This window comes from Ascidia mentula, chromosome 3, assembly GCF_947561715.1.
Source record: "Ascidia mentula chromosome 3, kaAscMent1.1, whole genome shotgun sequence".
NCBI classification, from domain to species: domain Eukaryota; kingdom Metazoa; phylum Chordata; class Ascidiacea; order Phlebobranchia; family Ascidiidae; genus Ascidia; species Ascidia mentula.
In genome coordinates this window covers 11,419,080-11,436,121 of record NC_138568.1, presented here as the reverse complement: position 1 = coordinate 11,436,121, position 17,042 = coordinate 11,419,080, and the positions used below count along the sequence as shown (strand labels likewise).

The 17,042-nt window shown below is 37.0% G+C and overlaps 2 protein-coding genes across 4 annotated transcripts; one reads left to right on the top strand and one right to left on the bottom strand.

The window, feature by feature from the left end:
• The first annotated feature begins 5,543 nt into the window (after positions 1–5,543).
• Positions 5,544–11,425, top strand: LOC145894114 (folliculin-interacting protein 2-like). 3 transcript variants are annotated; one of them, XM_082982578.1, is made up of 19 exons: positions 5,544–5,812; positions 6,069–6,264; positions 6,321–6,371; positions 6,449–6,549; positions 6,622–6,776; positions 6,894–7,028; positions 7,095–7,192; positions 7,255–7,340; positions 7,406–7,532; positions 7,598–7,779; positions 7,856–7,984; positions 8,049–8,211; positions 8,389–8,666; positions 8,913–9,073; positions 9,139–10,219; positions 10,299–10,460; positions 10,651–10,783; positions 10,852–10,967; positions 11,077–11,425. In XM_082982578.1, exons 1-19 carry the CDS (start codon positions 5,748–5,750, stop codon positions 11,153–11,155), a joined length of 3,498 nt encoding a protein of 1,165 aa, XP_082838704.1. In that variant the 5' UTR covers positions 5,544–5,747; the 3' UTR covers positions 11,156–11,425. The 3 variants fall into 3 exon arrangements, with proteins under 3 accessions (XP_082838704.1, XP_082838703.1, XP_082838705.1); XM_082982577.1 differs by having other exon boundaries at positions 6,066–6,264; XM_082982579.1 differs by having other exon boundaries at positions 6,066–6,264; positions 9,145–10,219; positions 11,077–11,424.
• Positions 11,426–11,463: 38 nt separating this feature from the next.
• LOC145894115 (sphingomyelin synthase-related protein 1-like) lies at positions 11,464–14,238 on the bottom strand. The gene is made up of 9 exons (XM_082982580.1): positions 14,073–14,238; positions 13,509–13,620; positions 13,064–13,230; positions 12,778–12,992; positions 12,614–12,726; positions 12,358–12,510; positions 12,197–12,299; positions 12,051–12,141; positions 11,464–11,897 (listed from the first exon to the last, which is right to left on the bottom strand). Exons 1-9 carry the CDS (start codon positions 14,214–14,216, stop codon positions 11,763–11,765), a joined length of 1,233 nt encoding a protein of 410 aa, XP_082838706.1. The 5' UTR covers positions 14,217–14,238; the 3' UTR covers positions 11,464–11,762.
• Positions 14,239–17,042: the final 2,804 nt, after the last annotated feature.

Below are 17,042 nucleotides of genomic sequence, written 5' to 3'. Positions count from 1 at the left end.
AAGAGCTTAAAACGAACGTTTCGAAGCAACATACTGGCGTGCAATGTAATCTGCAAACGAATCGTCGCGGTAATCCAGTAGTAATTTTCCGGCATTGCATAAAAACCATCTCGATGTCTGACTGTCTGCTAATAAGGTGCAGCTAGGCCTATAGTGAAAAAATACCAACTGCAGTTTTCTTAATGCTCTTACTTTCTGCCTGACACTCGTACTGTACAATTACAAGACAAATAAGTATATCCATTAATGTACACAATTTTTGGCATCGCCAAAGCCTAGGTGCACCGACTTCGCCCTGGTTGGTGCTACCACTATTGCTTTTCGTGAGATCTTGATCTTCACAACGTCGTTTTGGCTCTGCAGCGCCCTCGTGTAAATATTTAAAATCCAACAGATACCTTTTTAAAAACTTAATTTAAATTAAAGCAAAAATTACATTATAACATAAAGTGGCTTTTTATCTATGACTGACGAGATAACCAATAGTCGTTTCATAAATAAAAAAAATACTTTTACTGTGAAATGTCATTATGGCTATTCACAATTTGTATTTCTGTGTAGGCCTAAGTTTTATCAGATTAAACCAAGTTGTCTGCATGATCGTTGCCTCGAATTTACATACGGTGCGTGCGCGATCGACAGCCTGCCAGTATCTGGATTGTTATAGCAGACCTATATCAGTTTACTATTCTGCAATACATTTGGCTCAATTCCATGAATATCATGGTTCCGACTTCGCGTCATCAATGGGCCTGACGTCACAATGCTGCAGGTAAAGAATGGCTGATATTGCATTGGTTTAGATAGGAGTTATTTACTAAAACGCGTGTAGCGCAGTCCTAAATCCGTTTGTGGAAAATTTTTTACGTATAAGCAAAGCAGAAATTGTCGAAAAATATTAAGTACCAAGCACCAAAAAAGAAAATTTACGCTTAGGTGAAGAGACACTAAAGCTTATCTGTTATGTTTTATGTCAGTACATACAACCAAGTTGGGAACATATCATTAATTTTACGATCTTTTGCAGAAATTTCGAAAGTGACCTAGCTAGAGAATCATTAGAAAAGATTTATAATTTGATTTTGAGTCTTTTGTTTCATATGCTCCGATTTTACCCCAATGAAACAGTAAACGTTAATGCAATGCAGCTGCCAGACGCGCTGGTTGCGGTTAGTTCCATACTTTTTTCTTCGCTTAACGTAAATTTTTGTTTTTGGTGGTTCGTACTTATATTCTTCGACAATATCTGCTTTGCCCTAATAAAAAAAAAACTACCCCGAAATGATTTACCCAATAAGAGCTACACGCATTTTAATAAAGAACCATTGCATTTTCCACCAATCTTGCAATCAATCTTACGTGCAGCATTGTGACGTCACGCCCATTGTTGGGGCAAAGTCGGAACCAATAAATTTCCGGGGAAAAACTCAATGAATATTTTGGTGACGATTATTTATACTATAGTATACTCTTATGGTGGTGCAACGGCTCCTCTTTTCTTTGTTTCTTAATTCTCTTGGAGAATCTCCGATACGCATGATTTCCAGGAGATCAAATGCCACTTTTTGCATGTAGAGAGATAGGATACTCGCAAATAAATTCGAATTGCTTTAATTGTGGGTGGAGTTTTAACGAATTGTTAGTAATATAGTGATTCCAATGAGTAAAAAATAATAAATAATTCATATCCCTTTTCACAATAATACGATGTTTTTCTGAAAAGTATTTTTTTTAGAAAGTGTTTATTGAAACCGACGTTTCGTCTACCATCCAGCGGCTTCCTCAGGGTTATGTCACATCACAATAATGCATCGAGTGCATAAACACTATCTGTAATGGATGTTTAGAAGAAAGTCCGTGGTCAAGGCACAAGAAACAGCGCCATCTACCGGTACGATCGTTTTGCCATGTTCGTGTTTTAACAGACACGCTAAGGCGTATGATGTTGGATTATGGTACTGCGGTCTACACAAAGCCACACAGAACACTGGGCAGAATGGTGTCACACCCTATCGAGAAGGGTACGGCCCAACCCAAAGGCGTTGTGTTTTATATTCCATGTAAGGACTGCAGTGGAGCATATATCGGTTAAAGACTCGGTTAAAAGAGCATGGCCGTGACGTTGCAGCAAAGAATAGCCAGAGGACAGCACTGGCGAAACACGCTGCCACCGAGTTAACTTTGATGAGGTCCGAGTCCTCGAGATGGAGGAGAACCACACAAAACGCTTCACATTCATAAGAACGACCATTGCGTGAATGACAAGGAGCAATGCGTCTACTTTCCAGCGGTTTACAACAATTTGTTGTAAGTGTTACGCCCCGTTACACACCTGGTCACGTGACGATACAAGCAGTGCCAATGTTATCTTTTCCCCTTTTCTTGTGTTTTTAGTGTTTATGCGCTTGATGCATTATTGTGTGACATAACCTGAGGAAGTCTCGCCGGATGCAGACGAAACGTCGGTTTTAAAAAACACTTTCGAAACTTCAGAGCCAGAAGAGCAATTCCCATTAATTACTGTACCTGGCAGCAAAAATAGCAGTAAAAAGTGGAAGTACTCAACTTAAATTTGTTTTTGTTTTTTAAGTGTGTCCTTGGATGCCTGTGCTGACGTAATGGAACTGTGACTCAATCATGGCGTAGTTTGTGAGTAGTAGTACGGCTGAAAATGCTTTTGTTTGTAATAGAAAGACATTCAAGACAAAAAACGTATAGCCTGCCACAAGCAGACTATTTTTTGAAGTTATTTTATAGGGTCTTGCAATCTTTACAAATGTGCTGCTTATTTATTTGCATGTATCTTGACTCTTATATTAGGAAAATTTTTACTAGGTTTGGATCATTTTTATGTGTTGGTCAGTATCAATGTACTCCAAAAACTAAGTGGCCAAACAGAATTTTTGGAATAATCTGTAATCTTTGACTAAATTTATAGGAACATATTATCAGATATTATTTTGCCCAAACAAGAAAAGCAAGACAGAAGAATAAAGGTTACACATTTTGTATTGCTTAGCTTTTAACTTTTTTTTTTTACTCTGTAAATTTGGAAACAACTACTTAAAAGGAATGAATAAAAACGCATGCACATGAAAACAAGGTTACATCCACGCATTTTTTAACAAAGTGACTTAAAAAAAGGAATATCTGCTTATGATTATGAAATTCGTCACATTGCATAAATTTGTGTGAAATGTACATTCTAGAAGCTTAATAATTTTGTCTGTAGTACTGAACTTGACCAGTTTTACAAACACTGTTTCTGAATAAGTAGCCTCACATCTATTTGACCTTCGGCCATCGGATTATGAACATTATTTGCAGAATTGCCTGTAGTAAATAATATTTAAATCCTGCATGACAATTACGATTTTCAAAAAAAATCAGCTTTTTTACACTTACAAAAGACATTTCAACCATACCTCTACTTATAAAATGATGTCATGGTTTCTTCACTGTATTGATAACGTCAACACAGGTGTACTTATACAAACCCCAAAATTACATGGTATACTTACACTTTAAACTTCTATTCACACAAGGTGTACAATAAAACTGTTCGACAATACATCGCCGTATTTCGAAAAGAAGGGTAAAAAATATTTAATATTTATAGTTATTGGAATCAATAATATAGAGCTAACTTAAACATGCTAAAAATTCAGTATGTAACTCTACCCACGTTTCAAGTAATTCCAATTTATTTGCGAGTTTTCTATCTCTTAGAAATCATGCGTGACAGAGACAATCAGGAGGAGTCGTTGCACTACCACAGTAGAGTATACTATGATTATACTAAAGCAGGAGTGCTATGAAAAATCGTCAGAAAATTTTATTTTTGAAAGTAAAACGTTTTGCTTGTGGTACATTGGCTGTTATCTTGTCACTAAACTTAGTGAGGACTAGAAGTGCCAACTTGCGATATGCTGCTGGAATCCTGATAACAGCCTATATCTGTCCCACCCAATGGATACCCTACAAATATGAAAGATAAAGCAAAGAAGAGTCGTTTCAGAACTTAAACGGACTACGTTGGCAACGACTGCACGAACATTTAGTTGTATGTGACGTAAAAAAGTTCCCTGAGAAGCATGGGCGTGTTGAAGAGCTGGGGGCAAAATATCAAGTAGCCTGACATCGACAACTATAGACTTTTTTTAGCTTTTTTTTTAATTTGAATAGAATTGAAACTAGAGTTATACTGTATGTTTTTTAAATTTGAGGTGCTTTGGTTTTTCCTAAATTAGATTACGGAATTGCTGACATATAAAAAAAATCAAGGTAAATGCGTACCCTACTACATCAGAATTAATTTCATTAGGATCAGAATGGCACCGATTTATACGCCAAGATCGGCATGTTTTATGCCTAACAATTCACCTACGTATTTGTCAAACCTTGCCCTGAATGAAAACGGCCGTTGGACAAAGTAGTAATTTTGATAAAACCGAAAATCAAATTACAAGTTAAATACTGCATATTTCTATTCTGATTGCAGTTAAAACTTTATCACCTCTTTTGCAAGAAAATATCAAGATGTTTATGATACAGTGACATCAGTGATACTTGGAAAGGGCAAATATATAGATGTGTGCCATTGGAATTCCGTCATCATGGCCCTGCGTTTCAGATCGTAAAACAAATAGGACTGTTGTTTTCGTTGAATTAAAATATAAACCAAAGTTTGCTACAGGTTTCCTATTCTTTCCGGTCCTGCATCAGTGCGATTCATTGTTTTTTTTTGATTGGCAGTCCTCAATAAAATACCAAGAAAGAGATCTAAATGCAGTGCTTTCTCAATTTAAATTAAGGGAGTTTCGTGTGTAAAGTTTGGTATGTGTTTTTCCTAACATAACTTTTTTCCCTAAATAGCAAGTGACATTTTCAGTGCACGGTGACTTTGTTTTGCAGTTTCTCGTAATGGTGGGCTGGTTAGATTTGGTAAAGCATTATTACCGAAATATTTGAGTTTCTGTGTATAATATAATACTGCATACACCACTTATATAGGCCAGTCTGTACCGTATGTCATAACCAAGCGATCAAAATAACGCAATGGGTAGGTTTTGTGATGCAAAGAAGTGCAGCCAAATTTTTAAATGTTTTTAAAGCTGTAGTTGAAGATTCGTAATGTTCAAGCCTCCCACGCAATTTTGTTCTGTTGTCGCCGTTACGGTGTCACGCGCCAGTGACGATGATCAATGCTTTACTGTGACGTACAATCCAGCTCAGGCAGTCACATGACGCTCCGTCACGAGTTGTTTTATTCTGTGATCGTTGGGTCGTGGCTGTGTTAATTTTGGTTCCTTGCAGTTGTAAGGTTGTGGCTCAGGAACCATTCAAATTATTTTGAAAGCTTATACATGAAGTTGTGTTATTTGTACATAAGTTGAGATTTCGGTGATTTCATAAAAACAAAGGAAAGTAAAGATAAATGATTTTTGAACTGGGCTCCTCTTATTCTCTTAGTACTTATACGTTTGTTGATAGTAAAAATGATGAAGTTATATTTGTTTTCTGTGAATCAAACATTTAGGCATGTAATGAAGTATGAATGTGAGCTGCTTTGGCGTTGCACAAATTGAATTTCAATAGTCATGAACTGATTTGATTTCCTAGCGGAGACCAAGAGGAATGTGTATACAAGTCCCATGATATACTGACAAACAAGCAGAATTACTCTTTATAAATGGGATGAAAAGCAGTTTTCTGTGGCATTTTATTTCATTGGCCACTAAAACAAGATGGATTCGTTACAAAAATTACACAAGAAGATTAACCATCGACTGACAAAATGTTCATTATTCAGGTTTGCTGCTTTTGCCTCACAGTATTTGGACAAAAATGATAATAATTTATTGAAGGAAAAATTTATTGATAAGTCTGCTGTTTGCCACCATTCACACAAAATTGTGTAAAGGTCTTGTCTTGATGAGTCACTTGCATTGTTTGATGAGTCATGAGCTACTAGCTTATGACCTTATAATCAAAGCCCTCCATGGCACAAAGTCTTTATCATTTACATTTTTCAATCTCTTGTCTAAAATGGGTGTTAATCTCAGCAGAAAGTCGATGATAGCCGACATTTCACCAAGCAAGGATATGTCCTTTACCTCTCCAAAAAAATCAGACATAGCTGTATTTGTTGGAAGGCCTCCACCTATTGTACGACTTGTGCTGTTTCAGGAACTTGACAGTGAACGGAAGAATGTGTTTGACTCGAAATGTTTTCAAAAAATTGCTGCCGTAACAACGTCAGAAGTATATCATGTCGTCTTTAATGAAATTTTCCCCTTTTTAAGCATGTATTTTTTTAGGATATTGATAAAGATGTGCAAGAAAGCAATAAACCCGCTGTGCAATATGAGGTAAACAATTTTAAAATGTTTGGATAATTGACGATTTTTTAAACTGGTAAATTCCAATTAAATTTGTTTTAATTTAGTGCACTAGAAATCCGTCTGACTGGGATGTCCTGGGTGAAATGCTCTTTGGTTGTGTCGGAATGGTGCAAAAAGCCCCTTCCCTGAAAATACACACTATTCGGTAAATGTAAACTCACATATTTGTTTAATGAATATTTTTGTTAATTTATTCAATGTCTGTCTGTTGTTTTAGAAACCCTCCACAACTAATGGTAAGCAGAGTTTTCTGTTTGCCATCTTTTAAATCCCCAAATACAGTAAACAGTTTGGACAGAAGATTAGACATCCATCTTGAAACACAGAAACCTAATCAAGTTTACAGCAGGAGAAAGGCTCAAACAATGCCAGGTTGAATTTCACTTTTTTTTACTAGTTGCTAACATCATAATTACCTTTATGCTGCATAAAAGCTTCAAATTTGTTCTGAACAATGTCCAAATGATTTAAGTTTGATATTCCCTTTAGTTTCAACTCCAACACCTGCAATTCCAATGCAAAAAGAAGCAGTTGCGCATTCCGGGAGTATGCACAGATCGGATTCAAGTAATTCACTAGCTGCCCTTTTTTCAAGTTACCAAGGATTGTCCCAAAGCTTCACAGGTTTGAAACTTCATAAACAGTTTTTTTTTTTGTCATCAGCTAAAATAATGGGTTGTATTACATAAGGATCCTTGGGAAGTGGTTTGAGACCTTTGTCTATGTCTAATAAAAAAGCTCATTCCTTGCCGCCAAACCAAAGGGACAGCTTTATGTTGCATGATAAGGTAAATTTATTAAGATAAACACACTTTTTTCATTTATGCCAACTTCTGCATATTTTTTGTAGATTGATGATGCAGCCAATCCTATCCGACAAAATCGAATGCGAATTGGTTTTGCAGTAATATGTGAGCCGGAGCCCAACAATTTCACGTAAGACAGAAGCAAAAGAAAATACTCATTGATGCAATCCATGCTATTTGTTTCCTGTTGTGTAGAATGTTTCAACGCTTTTTCTTTGAACGGTTTCCCATTTTTGAAAGCCATCTCACTGAATTAAAGGAAAATATCGAAATTTCTGTGAAAATCAAATCAAAGCAGGAATTTATTCAAGCAATGATGAAGGTTAATTTTATAACTTTTGTGTTTGATATTTGTTAATAAATCCATGTTGTTTTAATACACCTTAGAGCCTTGAAACATTTTCCACAAAGCTGCATAATATTTACACGACTCAAAGACTTCCTGAGCCAGTGTGGTGGACACTCACATCTTCAACTATTACCACTAGTCACCATGAACTTATTGTGAGACACTTTTTAAGTGATCTTACAAGGACAGTTTTAAATTACAACAACAAACAAAAAAACTAGTAAGTGACGTTTTTTTGTATTTTAGTTGTCATAATTGCAAGTTTGAAACTGACACAATTTTTGTTGGATTTTCAGTTTTTTCAGCGGTCTACTCACAGCAGTGCTTACTTACCACCTAGGTTGGGTTGGATTTTCATCACCTTCCAATGGCAACAGATCAAATGAACACAGTGAACAATACAATAACTTGTGGGCGCAGCTTGGGTAAGCATGTGAAAAATATACATTTACAATTTTTTGTATTATTTAAATGTAATTTTTTGTACAGTGATTTATATGGAGCTGTTGGTTCACCAACGAAAGTTTGTCGAACGGTTGTTAGTGGATCACAACATGAAGCTGTTTCCACAATTCTTTCTGTAATATCATATTTCATTCAATGCAGCAATTTGAATGATGGTGTCCAAGTGCCTGATCAGCTGACACCTGTGGTAAGTAAACAATGTCCTGTCATGTATTTCCTTCACATGATGTGTAGTCATTTGGTCACAAGACTATGATTTTATTTTTTAACTTTATTGTTTTTCTTTCATAATTTTGTCATGTGTTATGAATGATGGTATTTTGGTATTCTACTTGGTCTAAACCCTGTTTAATGTTGCGTTTAGGCTCTTAATCACACAAGAGATCCAACGAAAAACCTTTCTATTGACTTTGTGCCTTGTGACCTAGAGGACTCTGAATATGTGCTTGTGTCAATAAAGAACAGTGAAACCACTCCAATAAGAACTCCAAACTTGCCTAGAAACACTGTTGCAAGAAGTAAATCAACCCCTTTTCAAAACCAACCATCACTTTGGATGTTAAATCGAAGCAACAGTGGGCCGATGGTGAAAAATAAAACAGACAAAACTAATCTGTTGATGAATGGAATTACTTCAAACAGGTTTGTTAATATTATAAGTTTACAACACCCTTTTCAGAGAATTGTTTTATGTAAACATTTTATGCAGTCAAAAACACATAAAACCAATAGCATAATGATAAACGCAATATAAATATGCGATTTCGTGTCACATGGTAACATACATTCAGGCAATCTGGTCACATGCCAGTGTGTCATGTGGTTGTGTGAAACATGTGACTTAAACACATCTTTCTTCACATCCTTTTTTTCTGATATATTGCACAGACATCGAACTTACTCGAATGATGCCATGTCAAAGCGACCGGTTCAGAGCAGAAGAACGTCAAGTGAGTTTGTCGCTAAAACTCCAGTAAAGACGCTAGCTCCAAAACCTCCCGCCCGACCACGAAGCAAACACTTAAGTGGGCCACCGAAACCAACAATACGTAAGCCAAACTTTTATTTTCGGAAAAACTATTGCGCCTTTTTGCATTTTTAGTAAATATGTTAGTTGCAGGAAAAGTTGAAGGTCCGTTCTGTGTGAGACAAGCGTCACCGGCGTGCAATTTTGAGAAGATCGATTGGCCAAAAGTACCGACCCATAATCCAGATGCTCCCAACTCTATCAAACACGTCAAGTCAACACCTGCCATAAATCAACACTCGTCTAATGCTAACGGCAGTGGCGTCCGCCGTGTTCAAACATTCGTGAACATAATTGAACCTCCCATTGCAAATGTTGTAAACGTGCAAAGTTCATGCGTTGCATCACCTCGACACGCGATCACGCCTCTACCACAAACACCAGAAAAATACTCGATTAATTCCCCTGTTCAGGGGCACAAGAAAACCTACTCGGTGGGAGAGCAGGTTATTGTTACAAATTCCGCTTCTGATGCTGCAACATTTCCGAAAAGCAACAAAACAACTCTTCCAGCCAGATCAGTTTCCAATCCTTCCACCACCGCCAAACAGGAAGTTTGCGAAAGTGGTCGAATCAATTCAACAAGCAGCGGACCACGGTGCAAGCTGGGAACAAGAAGACACGCGCTACCTACCTCTCCTTCCCACGAAACAGCGATAACCGCGAACAATGCTGACGATATCTTGATGTCTGAAAGCCCCAGCATGGAACGTTTAAAACTGATGCGAATTCCATCGGTTGAAATGAATCACAATGTGTTCGATGAATATTTCGACGATCCGTCGCCACAATCGGTCGCTGTTCCACAGACATCATGTGACCCACATATTAAGCAGGAAACCGCGCCTATCCCGTTTCCAAATAACAGATCAAACTCTCTAAGAAAACGTCCACCACCCTTGCTGCCTGCCAAAGGGCCAGTAGGTGTGGTAAGTTTTAAAGCGAGCAGCGAAGAAGTGCAATTTCACGAACAAGTGCGACGCCAACAATCAACAATACTTGTGCCAAAAAGTCCGGTCAGTCCAAAACAAATTAACAATGCCGAAACTTCTGCCGCCGTTTGCCCAGGTTTGGTCCCAAAACATATTCCCGTGTCGGAAATGAAGTCGCACCCAAAAAATCCGGCTAATAAGCACTTTTCACCGGAATGGGATTCACTAATGGCAGAGTAAGTATTCTTTACGTTCAAATTCTGACAAAAGTTAGGATTGTCACATGACGTAATCATTGCAATGAACAATTTGTAGCTATAATCCTGAATATCTGAACGATTTCGTCATACATGGAGTTCCCAGTCAACCAAACCTCCACGAAAAAATTCTGAAGGATCTTCGGCAAACCGTACGTAACCCACCATTAGACGAACGAGTTAGCGAGGCCGTTTGTATCCATGCTGACCTAGACAGTTGGTAAGTAGTTTTTTTTGGATTTGGTTTAAAACAAGTCATTTTAAATATATGGGATGGGTACAAGTTTTGTGAAAAGTAACATTTGTCAGCAAAGGGTTCGAAATTATTTTTGCCAAGTTTGGTTTTACCTGGTGTTTGGGTATACTTGGCTCTCAAGGGTTGCATCACGTGGGTTTTCTTTTACCAACAGCACAGTGAAAGTTTACAGCAGCCAACGACCCCACAGTGACAAAGATTGTATGCCCGCCAGAACATCGAAACTGGTGAGCAACATCGTGCAGCAAATTGCCCACATGTCCGCCATGAATGTTTCACCGCAATTTGTAAGTCCCATTTAGTAGTTGGTCGTTATATTCACTCCGGGAGTTTTTGACGTCCGTTTTTTTCACAGTGCATGGCACATTTGGAGGCAGAGTTACGACAGCTGGTACTTAAAAGTCGGATGTTGGCGGAGTATGTGAGGGGACACAAGAGGGTTACTGTCGCGCAATTGTCTGCAGTGTTGGGGTGAGTACAAGTAGTGTAATAATGGATTGGTATTAAGTTCTATTCTAGGCAGAATATACTGTTTTATGAAGTAGAGAAATGTTTTCAAGATATTGAATTTTTTCTGTAGGATTGAGTCGCCCGACCTGCCACTACTGATGGCAATAGCATCCTGTCACAGTCCTCATGTTGCTCCAGCGATGCTATAAGCACTCCGACAACTCCACTGTCGTGTTTATCTTACTGACGCTCCCAGCAGTTTTGCCGTCATCGCATAACAGTGTTTTCACTTGTTTTTGTTCATTTATTTTCGCCATCTTTGCACCCCTTCTCTGTGTAAAAATAGCTGCGTGGCACCCCCAATCATGCGAAAGGAACTGTTCACTGTTTTGCGTTGTATAAACGGAAAACTAATATCGTGCATGTATAGCTTGCATGTGGTGCTGCTTATCTTACCTGCAATAGCGTTGTTTCAATAAATCGTGTGGTACGTAATGATTTGTTTTATAACACAGCAAAATAACAATCAAACATGTACCAAACAACAGCTAAAGGTGACATACAGTCTTGTTTAGTATAGGAAAAGAAGAAAGGGATTAAATGAATGAAATAACTTGAACAGTAAAAAATAGGCCTGCAAGATGATCCCATAACTCAACAGAATGGGCTTAAAAAGGCACAAAACACTGATATACAAGTTAATGCACTTCACAAATTGACAAGGTACTGAATGTTAATTTACAGAAAGGAACAACTTTAAAATAGTAAAAGTTGCACATGTTTCAAACTTAAAATCCGAGAAACAAAGGTGTGTTATTATTCAAGTTTTGAACGGTTTTTCATGTGTTTAACTAGTGCGGCAACACTTTTTCTTGTAAATGGCCATCCAAACTCATTCGGAACCTTACCAGGGACATTGCACTCAAAATATGACACAAGTGGAAACCAGATCTGCAAAATAAAATTTAAAACAACAGTAATACTCAATAAACGATTAAGCACTCGATTGATTTATCGAGTAATTGAACAAAATGTTCTGTGTGGTGCTTTGTTCTACCAGAAACAAATATTTAAAAAAAATTTTTGATGGGAGTGTACTTATACCTTTATTCTTTTGCTATGTGAATATGACCTTGTATTGGTAAGCATGTGATAGTAAAGAAATATCCTTGAAGTTATGTACAGGGCAATAACTCTGAAAAAAAAATGTTGTTGTTGTTGCAGTTTTAAAGATTTACTCATAAACTTACACATCAATGGAGTAATGTTCATGTGCAGCTAAAATAAAAAAAACACCAAACAGATTCAATACCCATGAAACAGTGTGAACAAATGGAATTTTCCTTGGTGTATCTGCAACATATTTTGTAGTAACAGTGGCAGGAACTTAGACACGTATAAATTTACTTACATTCTGTAATAAAATGATTAAACAATGTGAGATATGCAGTGTGTCCACTAAACATGTAGTCTCCACATGTTTGAAGACCAGTTAGAGACATTCCAAATCCAAGCACAATTTCAGTAGCTCGTTTTATTCTTTGCCACATTGAGTTGTAAATGGCTGTAAAAAATGGCTGGAAGTATTGTTGAAGATACACAATGTGCAATTCAGTTAAGTATTTAGTTCACATTAGATATACATGACACAAATCTTATGTATTTACCACTGCACTGCAAGTGTTCTCCTGGTACAGATAAGGATGTGACAAACATAGTTACAGATCTCAAAAGAAATACAGTGCTGGTGATACTAAAAAATCTCCGTAACACTATCGCCCTAAACGAAAAACATTTGTACACAAAAAATAAAAGACATTTTAAAGTTTACCTGTGTTTGTGACAAACCAAAATGGAACAAAACATTGCACATAACAGTAACCCACATGCTTCAGCAAACTGAAATGCATATGGTATAAGAGGTATGTTATCCAAAAACACATCTGGCAAGGGAGGGTATTTCTTCTTATCTGGTACTTTTTCATGAACAATTACCATCACATATGCAGTTATCCAAGATGCAAGAAGTGCATATGTAAATCCCACCTGTTATGTAAGGATATGTATTGAAACAAAAAAAACAATGACACCTATTTTTTACATAAAAAGGGATATACCAGCAATTTGTTGTATTCTGGCAGAAAAACTTTGTTGTGAGATTTTACTTTTAAGCAGTACACATCATCGTCTTCATCAGATGATACAACACCACTTGAGTCAGTGTTATTCAAGTTATGGCTCTGAAACCTTTTCTTCACAGATAAATACTTTCCATTTACAGTTTCTACAATCATATGTACAGTAACTGAAACTAATCTTTGTGTAAACTATAAAATTCATGTGCATGTCACCAACTGTAAACTGTACAATGAGACTACACTTTTGTGCAAATGCCGTACATGCAAAATGTAAGTGTACAATATATTGTTTTGTTTACGTTAGGTACCGAAGTATAATCAAAGAAAAATTGCATCACACCATTGTTTTAATTTTACAATAATATTTCAACTCCTTAGTCTTGTGACTAAGTCTCAAGCTAAGTCAAAATTTGACTCTGTTTACCATCCCCAGTGGTTTGTTCAAGCAAACTTTTTTCTTGGATTTTTTTTAAACTTTTCTCCAACTTCTTGATGTCACTTAGCTTTTTTATTTCAAGTGGTGGACTACGTAGATCCTTCAAAAAAAGGGTTGGATATTTACAAATATTGGTATTTCTTTGTAACATGTTTGTATTATCACTTTAACCCAGATATCAGCAATCCCCAGAATGCAAGGTGTTTTTTTCAGAACACAACAAATGATTTAAAAGTGCACACTTCAACGTCTGTGATTGTGTTATGTTCATATATTTACATGAAATCATAAAAAATTTGACAAAAATTCGCATGCAAAATTTAATATTTTTCTTGACCCAGGTTCTAAACCTTTTGTAAATATAGTAAAACATAAAGAGAAAAATTAAGAGAGATTCTAAAAAACAGATTGAAACACTGTTTTAAATGTATGTATTACATCCTTTATTATCTTAGTATCATTTGTTGTGAGTGTGGATTAGTTTATGTAACATTTTGCAACCAAAATAAATAGAAAAGAACCTATTATTTTTTTGAAAAATGTTTTTTTTACCTTAACTGTCAACGTCATCAAAACTTCTCCATCAACCCCATGCTCATCACAAAGTAAGGAGGCATATGTGTCAAATCCTTCTGATTTCAACCAACTTTTGACATTATCACATGTCCATTTTGAAATTAACATTTCATTACTCATTGTAATTAAACGAAATATTTTACATTCTGTGTGCAGAAATACAAATAAACCAAATAAATTATATAAACACGTTTTTATATTCTATGCATTTAGTTCTTTCCAAAAAAACTCACTTTCTTCATTACCAAACTGAAACACATTTGATATGCAAAAAATGCTTAATTTTTCGATTTAAACCAACGACATCGAACTGTTGAAAGTGTAGCACAGCAATAAACTGCAGCGCGTAGTGTTATCATGTTGTTTGGGTGGATCGCAGATGTACAAAGTCCAACGAGACAGTATAGCTTGTAGGAGCGCGTTACAAGGTATTGATGACAAACTGAAGTTGGTTGCACACACCTAGAAAACAGACCGTAAAAAGCTACGAGTCGCACATAAACACCGAAAAAAATTGGAACAAAGAAAATTACAATTATTGTTTTATTTATATGTTTAGCTCCATTGCACCCCACCGGATAGGACACGTGACTATTCTGACGTCATAAATTAAAAACAGCTGTTTGGTGTGTGTATCAATTTATTACATTACAAAGTACATAGTTAGCCGCATCTCTTTTACACCTAGCTTCTCTTATGGCGCCTTGTCAATGTATTGTAAGGGTAGAAAATGCCGTCGGTAGTTAAACCTCTGTTAAATACCGACATTTAGCCGTTTCACATTTTTCTTTGTAGCCTATATACACGATCTTCCGCATGTACCTACTTTCACAACTAAATTCTTTGCCGACGAGACGGTTCTTGCAATGACATATCCTCATCACGACTTGATACGTACAATCTCGAGTTAATAAAGAAACTGCAAAACTGACTGGATGAGGCACATCAATAGGTTGAAGGGTCCGGATGATTTTGACAGAATTGCACCATCGCGACCCATCATCAAGTCTGTGCAGAAGTCTCAATCTGACCCCATGCTGGCTGCAGGTTCCGTCACCGGTCTGTTGTTGGGCCCAAGTTCTATCTGAGGCCAAAACTGAGATCTGTGAGTGGCATCAATCGTGGCAGCGAGCAAATCCAGCTTTAACTGGTCCATATGTAAGAAAATACAAACAAACACTGTCTGATCAGCACATCTTTTGAATTGATTACAATCGCATATTTTTCGGGGTGACCTCTAGCCCCGCACAATTCCAGCGTTGCATGGACACTGTTATTGCTGGATTACCAGCATACTTGGACGTTCTCGTTGTCACAGATTCGGCAGAAAAAGACACGTTTAAATCCTAAAAAATCCGCTTAAACGTCTACAAGATTTTGGATTTTCGCTCGGACTAACGTAAATTCTTCAAGATTTTAGTATAATCTTGTACATATAATTGACAAAGAGAGAAATCATCAATCCAAGCAGTACGTGAGCTGCCATTTGTCACAAAGACCTTTCAACTGAAGGCCTTTCTAGGAAAAGTCATCCATTATGGGCGTTTTGTCGCAAGCCTCTCCGAGAAAGTAACACCCCCTATACGCTCTCTCCTGCCCAAATCACATCCATTTTACTGAACCCAAAATTCTACAGAGTTATCAACTACGAACTCTGCTCTCACTTTTCGCACCCCATCACAGCATAGATTAACATAACGCCAATAATGAAGCAAGTGTGCACGCAACTATTCGCGTCTGGACCAAAATAGCTACTTGGAAAAATCTTCGAAAATCGAGGGAATATTCTGTACTTGGTGCAAACTGAACAAGGTTACTAGAAAAGGCACGTCAATCGACTTGAACGACGATTGCCGGATATTTCCAGCGATACCAGTAATAATGCTGGTTAAGACGACACAGAAAAATGTCCACATGATGACACTCAACAAAACAACCGCGTCTGGACGTTATCCTACATGCGAAAGAAAGCGACCATCAGATGTTTATTCTTTGCTGTTGTAATAAATTGTGCGGGAAGATGATATGTATCATTGTCGCATATTCATATCGTGTTGTTAAAGCACAAACGGTGACTTTTTTATTCTTTTTTTCAAACGTTTTTTTATTCGATTTCGAGTGGTTTCGGGCGAGCTCTATCTTATGATTAAATTTTGAACATACGTGCGTATCTTTTTTGGTTGCCACAGGAACCATTACCAGGCGTATTCTATACGTAAGTTATCATTTATCTTAAAAGGTGGATAAACTCGCCCAGCACTATAGTAGGCTACATGCCAACATATAACTTATATGCAGGGGAAGCACGCTATCCAAAAAGTTTATAAAACAGGTGGGCAAACTTTTGAAGGGAGTAATTTTTCCAAATTTGACAGTGGGTTATGTGAATTTAAAGAGTACAATATAGTGTTAACACGTGTTAACAATTTTACCATTTTGTGCTTATCCGTTACTGAGTTTCTGTCAGCCATAGAGAATATACATGTGATTCCAAGAAATCAAACTCTCACTACAATTTTACGAATAGGAACATTGTGAAACAGAATAATTGTACCAATTTTGCTAAATTAAAAGACTCAATGGGAAGAAATCTCATTACATTATCGGTACACTTTTACACATCGCAAGCCGACAGAGGCAAATGCCTGCAAACTATGGTTGGCCATCGGTGTCATAATTCGCCATATTGTACGTGTACCTTAGATAACGTGCGTGTACCTTGTTAACAAACGTGCACGTTATTTAAAGCCTTGTCAGCATTGTCAAAATCCGAACAAGAGCGACATCATGTGGAATAATAAGGTACGCGCTTATTAGTGTACATGCAAATTAATAGGATACATTTCATGGCCAACCGTGTCATAAGTCAAACTCATGTACGCGTACCTAATTAACGAACATGCAACTTATTAACGTACTCATAACTTAGTAACGTGCGCGCATAAT

Bases quoted from the DNA above. Each gene is read 5' to 3' on its own strand.
- LOC145894114 (XM_082982577.1), top strand. From the start codon at position 5,748: ATGGATTCGTTACAAAAATTACACAAGAAGATTAACCATCGACTGACA. The intron at 8,212-8,388 runs GTAAGTAAACAA...TGTTGCGTTTAG, and splicing joins CTGATCAGCTGACACCTGTG to GCTCTTAATCACACAAGAGA. The intron at 10,461-10,650 runs GTAAGTAGTTTT...TTTTACCAACAG, and splicing joins CATGCTGACCTAGACAGTTG to CACAGTGAAAGTTTACAGCA.
- LOC145894115 (XM_082982580.1), bottom strand. From the start codon at position 14,216: ATGAGTAATGAAATGTTAATTTCAAAATGGACATGTGATAATGTCAAA. The intron at 13,231-13,508 runs GTAAACAGAGTC...ATATGATTGTAG, and splicing joins TGAACAAACCACTGGGGATG to AAACTGTAAATGGAAAGTAT. The intron at 12,993-13,063 runs GTATATCCCTTT...CTTACATAACAG, and splicing joins CAGAATACAACAAATTGCTG to GTGGGATTTACATATGCACT.